Raw genomic sequence first — 6499 nt, 5'->3', positions numbered from 1 at the left:
TTTTTTTTGTCTTAGCAGCATGGCCTACTTTCTCAAGACATAGCAATTAAAACATACAGAATATGTAAAGACAGAGTACTGGTTTTGCACTTTTAGTATTTGTCGTTGTACATTTTTAATTGGTATGCCCTGAAGCAGTGTGCCATGCTGCTTATATAAAAATGTGTTTTTAATCATATCTGTGAATGACTATGGTAACTCTTTTATGGGTGTTTCCCAAATGTGTGGCTGGCTAGCTAACTAGCCAGCCACACATTTGACAGCGTCTGCATTACCCACTATCTGTTCATAGAATACATACATTTATGTATATAGATACAGTATGTAATAAAGGGGGACCCCCCTTGGGCTAAACCAGACAGGGCTAATTGATAACAATAGCAGTTATCACACCAAAAGTAATTGTTCATCTATGTAAAATATTACATTTTACTTCAGGGCAAGACTCTGTGTCCTAGCAACAGGGACAGTGGCCGGAGTAAAATGAGTGTCAGGAAATTAGGCTGGGCATCTGCTTCCAATTTATACACAACCTACGGATTTCTGGGAAGGGGAGATTGTTCTTTCTATAGTGGAGCAACCCTAACTTGACTGTTACAGTGGCTCCCTAGCAGGTGACACAGGTTCACCCAAGGGACAAGGTCTAAGTGATAGTAGGTCTTCACCAGAGCTCCTGAAGGTGGAGATGGGTCAGAGACCCAAGTGGTTCCAGTTTGCTTCACTAGTTCATGGAGCTCATGATCACCCCACCAATGGGTAGCAGGAACAAGGATGGCTAGAGACTGTACACTAGGTGGCAAGGCAGGGGTCTTGGCAGGCAGCAAATGAGAAAGTAGTAAGGTCCTGGCAGGGGTACAGCTATGTGGCAATAAAAAGAGTAGTCAGGTCCAAGCAGAGGTCGAAGCAGGCACCAAACAATAATGTGCATATAATAGCCAGTGCTAACAGTGTACCATAACTCTCTTCAAACAAAATGGTGATCCTTGGAGGGAGGCAGCAGACCACATCTGACAGGGAAATCTTCAAATACATGCAAAACAAACAAAAAGGACAGCACCTTCTCCTCGTGGAGTATATCAAATGTATTTATTAAATAATAAAAACATTAAAACTACTCACAAAAGGAGATTATCATATATGCATGTACTGGTATCCTGCATCCAAACATCACATGTCACAGCAAAGAACCAATGTACTGACAAACGGTTGGTTGCCACCTTTTCATCAAGTGAAACCCAAATATTTTTTTTTAGAGTATAGAGGAGAGAGCGAGGAGAGGCAGCCAGGGGAGGGAGTACGGAGACCAGCTATAGTGGACTACAAATCCCAGCAATACATTATACAGCAATACAAAATAATATGAAGCTACATACTCTGTGCTGTTCTGGGTTGGTGCCCTAATGTCTCCAGGTTGCCTGGTGGCCTGTGCGGGCTCTCAGATGGGCTGTGCAGCTCTCAGGTGGGCTGTTGGACTGTCAAGGGTGAAAAATGGGTGGGTGGCAACCCTAGGACCAATCCTGCCTGTTACCATGAAAAACTGACATGTTTTTGGGGCATACCCCCTTCATCAGAGTTATGATGTACAGTAGTAGTTAGTTAGTCTTTTTATTATTTATTAAATACATTTTATATACATCACGAGGAGAAGGTACTGTCCTTTTTGTTTGTTTTGCACAAAACAATAATGTACAAGTATTATAGCTCTTTGTAACAAAGGGTAGCTGGTGAGAAGACATAGCACCAGTCACTTTAAAGGCTGGAGGTTAAAAATGCTATTGGCCAGAGGACACACCCAGCATTGCTTCAGGGAGCGTTGAAGTCCTGGCAGGGCCATTGGAAGAACTGGCTGACAAGCCGAGAAGCTACTATATCAACTGGCAGTCTAGTGCAACAGCCAGGTAGGCGAAGACTACGTTTGTGGAACTACAGGTTACAGAATAGCCTTAAATGTTCGTGAAACTACAGGTAACAGAATAGCAGTGCATGTTGGTAGCAGATCATATACCTTCTTCACCCCCTTCCCCCAGTAACATTTCGTTGACTGACACTGCGGCCTGAGTTTCTATGATCTGTGTCAATGATTCTATTACCCTTATGTGTTGATTTAAGGAAGGGATTTTAATTGGGACCTTCCAAACACAGAACAGACAGTTGCATGTCTTCTCCAGAGGAAATAAGATCTTCTGTTAGGAAGAATTTGCACAGAGGGTCACAATATGACATATGTCTTAAGAAATGGGGAGTTAAAAGATAAGTGCACTTTAAAACAGGGTGCAGTTATTCTTTAGGCTCCTTTAAGGTGACATCAACCCTCCCTCCCTTCCCATGCACACATGAAGGCTTTCCGAGTTCCAACAGGCCCAGGCCTTCATTGATTGTTTATGTTTATGTTGTGACATTGTAAGGTAATCACATTGGCACAATGACAGTGCCAGGTTTACAGGAGTAAACACTCCTTTGCCTCAGTAGCAAACCCCCAACTGGCAGTTTTTTTTCCATGTCTTGGAAATCAACTTGTTTAGACATTGGGATTAGAACATCTCTCACTGAGCTTCTGGTTTGCTCCAGGTGTAAGCACTGCAGGTCTCATAGGCCCCCAATGCTAGGGTCGTGTGCGTGGCAATACCATGGTGTTATGTGGCATAATGTCAGTGCTGTAAAGTTCTGTAAAAGTGATCACTTTTGCTAAGTAGCCCTGAGCCTGCTGCTAAAAATTGATTCCAATAATCACGTCAATGCCAGGGCATAAAGAACACGCCCAAAGGGCTTATGTCGAGATTATGTTGTTTCCCCGCTATAAATGGAGCTAAAGCACATAGCACTGACTGGAGGAAATCTCAACAATCATAAAAAAGAGGAAACAGCAGTTACTATGTGCTTAAAGCAGAAGGATAATGTTACCTTTGTAAAAGGATGGCTAACAAGTATACATAAAGTAGTGCAGTAAACTAACATGTGGATTTGGCCGTATCTTGGTGTGTACAGGTGCTCTGAAATCGTCTGCTGTCCTTTTTGTTCCTATGGTGTTGTGTGTTGGATTGTAGAAACTGACAAAACAAACTCCTCTGAAGTTCTTTTTTATTCATTACTAGGAACCTAAAATAGAGAAAGTTAGCAGTGCTGTGAGAATTCTTATATAACAAGATATATTGACTAGATGTAAATGGCCACAGCCCACCTTTTTTCTAAATCTACAGCTTAGTATGCAGTGAGCAGCAGAGCTATCTGCTACTTCCAGTCTCCCAGAAGGCCCCAGGGATCCATCACATTTCTTTCTTTGGAACCTGCTGGCACTTTGATAACAGTACAAATCAGCACACTTGCACAAGTCTAACAATCTTCCCTGTAACAGTTTGCCTTTGAAGTATATAACAAGCATTTAGGAGATTCTGGATGTGCCAAAAACACTGCTGTAACTTAATCCTTAGGAAAATAATTTGAAATCTTAAAATGCTAATTTTCCCAGGAGCAAACAGATTTTTTACAAGCTGATCCAGGCCATAAAGTGTTTAGCAATGAAAAGCTCCTATACCGACTCCTATCTTCTTTTTCCTTCTTGCAACTAGTAATCATTTTTTAGTTCTTATTTGATAAGTGCAAAGAGCTAAGATATTCATTACATGTAGCACCCAATCAGAATTTAGCTTTCAGTAATTATGATTATGCAGAACAATGAAAGATAGTTTATGCTACTTCTTAAGTTGTTGTGATGTCACCGCCCCTCATCCAATCGGATAAATATTTCATAAAAATACTAACTGTTTGCCGAATGGCTGCTGTGCCAAGTGAGAGACCCTCTGTGTTTTAACAGCAGAGAGGAAGTTGCTCAGCACAGTGGCTGTACAGGTTCCTGGAAGATCGCTGTAGCTGTGGCTACTACAGTGTTTTACAGGATCCCCATGGCCCTTCCAGGTATATAGTATACATAGTTACATTGGGGCATGCTGGACCAATATAAGTATATATATATATATATACATTTATACCTGGAGTTCAGCTTTAAAAAGAATGTCATCAATGAACATCACAATGGATTACATTGTTCCTAAGAAACAAATGTAATGTGCGTATCAGACCATGTTCTTCTACTAAGATACTCTGGTGCAGTGCTCTACACAGTGCCATCTTGCTCACATTTTGTCCAACAGTCACTTCCATGCCTACTTCGCGTGCACCAGGCTATGAACTTGAAATTATTTACATATTCCTAACAAGCAACAGAAGACCTTTAAAACAAGCACTCACTGACCCCTGTCGCTGCAGGTACTGTGTGTGTACAAATTTATCTTCACATTTTAACCAGAGGTAATAACATTGGAATTCCTCTCACATTTCCTCTGGCACCAGACTTGGCATCTTTCCACCTTTTTAATGTAAACTAACACAGGATGAAATAATTCCCAGTTCATGCAGTTAAGAATGTGTATGTAGTACTGTAGGCCAAATTCATAAAGTTGCATTGTGGTAACACTCGGGTAACACACATAATGCGTCTTGGTGCCCCACGGTACCAATTATTCTGGATGGCAATCCAACGCACCTGCGTTGCAGTGTTGTGGTGTGCTGCATTGCTAAATATAGTGCATGCACTTTTTTTGTGTGCTTTGGTGTGTTAGGAAGCCCATTCAAATGAATAAGCTGCTTTAAAGCAGCACACGCTAATATGCGTAATGACATGCATTAATACACTACAAGGATGTAAAAGGGCCAGCATTTCTCAACTTTTCTTCAGTTACGGCACCCATAAAAGTATGCAAATTCTCATGGCACCCAGGTCTAAAATGTAAAAAAGTAAATGTAAAAAATTACGTGTGGATTTCCCAAAACCAGATAGGGGTCTGGTGTAGATTTTAACGGGAGACCCCACGCAAAAGAAAACAAAATATCTAGGGTCCCCCTCCTTTCACCTCAGGAGTCCACTTCACATCAGGGTCTTCCCTTATAATAATCACCTCAGTGTGTCTAAAGCAGCATGGCAGAGGGTAGGGAGCGAAGAAGAAAATTAATTGATGGCAGGCACTTATGTATTATAAGGGTTAACACTGAAAGTTAGGAGTTTTATAGAAAAGTAATTAAGAACACCTTGCTCCATCAAGTAACTGTAGAAATCTGTCTATTAAAGGGACCAGAGGGAGTAGCAACCCAGTACTCTAGTGGAGTGTGGAACGTTAGGCACAGGTCATTAATCTTAGATATCTCACTGTGCTATGCATCTGTCTGTGCGTCAATAACATCAGCAGCTTAACTCCTATACTCCTGTACTGTATTGATAAGTGAACAGCAGTGGCTGTAATGCAACATACCTACAGAAATGTAACAACTACTGCAAATGTACCTTGTCAACAGAGACACCCATTGCCATAGATTACAGTTATCAGACCAAAAACAGGCCTTATCAATAGTTAAATACTAATCAAAGAAACCTTTTGTAGAGATACTTCTCACAATATTATAATATAACTGTTTAATAATGAAACATTTGGATTTTCAGAAATCAGCTAGGCCCACCTTGTGCCTATCCAGGTTACCCTTCTAGTTCAGTTTGTTGTTGGGTTTAGTAGGGATGAAGGAACCACTAGATTATTATTTCAGAGTCTGCTTTTTAAAGAGACCATGGACTGCTAAAGTTTACTAATAACTGTAAATGTTGCAAAACTCCTTTCAGGCAAGTTTGCAAAGCTTCAAACAGGTCCATTGACATGATCAAGGTCAAATTCTTGTTGCCACATCTCTAATATTTAGGACTGCATTAGGGGCTCAAACACTGCTCTACGGCACAGGGATGTTTTTCCCAACACAGCACAGTACATATTGCTTCTGAATAAAGTAAGCAAACTTATGGACGTTTCTCGGACAATACAGTGCAAAATGATGAGGTGTTACCTATAACAACCAATAAAACGATACTGTTGCTTTTAGCTATTTACTACCAAGGAACGATGCATTCTGATTAGTTGCTGTGGTCTACTTCAATTTGCCAAAGCTCTGTGTAACAGCTACTACAAATGTACCCTATATGCAGAACTTCATTTTAAAAAGCCTATACTGTGAAAACAAAAAACGAAAATTAAACTGACAAATAATTGTTGAAAACATTGCAAGCCATAGCTTTTGGCTAAATCCACACCTCTGCATTTTTTCAAGCATGGTGGTTGCCATGTGCTATGTGTTTGGTACATTTAACACAATTGTGATATGCATTTCTGCATTTCCTTATATTTTTTAAAGGTGGAATTTGCTGGGACCGGCACCAAGGACGCAGCATGCTCAAATTTTGTCCAATACACCATGCTAGAATGAATCCTAATACTGCCTCCTCCACTGTGGAATACTTAGTACACATCCTTTTACATGCATGACATTCATCTGATATACTACTAGAAAGTGTCTTTCAAAGGACACCTCCTTCTTCACTGTGGGGACTTTCCAGCATTTATGAAGATACCTGATGCCCAATGTTCTAGTATTTAAACAGCATGAGATACAGTATATATATATA

General features: G+C 40.5%; 1 protein-coding gene across 1 annotated transcript in view; it reads right to left on the bottom strand.

Moving 5' to 3' along the window:
* Positions 1-629: 629 nt before the first annotated feature.
* LOC108801879 (polypeptide N-acetylgalactosaminyltransferase 9-like) overlaps positions 630-6499 on the bottom strand; it is a gene marked incomplete at its 3' end in the record, with an annotated part of 47693 nt that continues 41823 nt past the window's right edge. The window contains exon 3 of the mRNA XM_018573789.1: positions 630-858. Within this exon, the coding sequence (XP_018429291.1) occupies positions 630-858 (229 nt within the window). The remainder of the gene's footprint in view (positions 859-6499) is intronic.

This window comes from Nanorana parkeri, unplaced genomic scaffold (genome assembly GCF_000935625.1).
Source record: "Nanorana parkeri isolate BGI_ZX_2015 unplaced genomic scaffold, ASM93562v1 scaffold2542, whole genome shotgun sequence".
Lineage (NCBI taxonomy): Eukaryota > Metazoa > Chordata > Amphibia > Anura > Dicroglossidae > Nanorana > Nanorana parkeri.
This window is presented reverse-complemented; position numbering and strand designations above follow the sequence as displayed.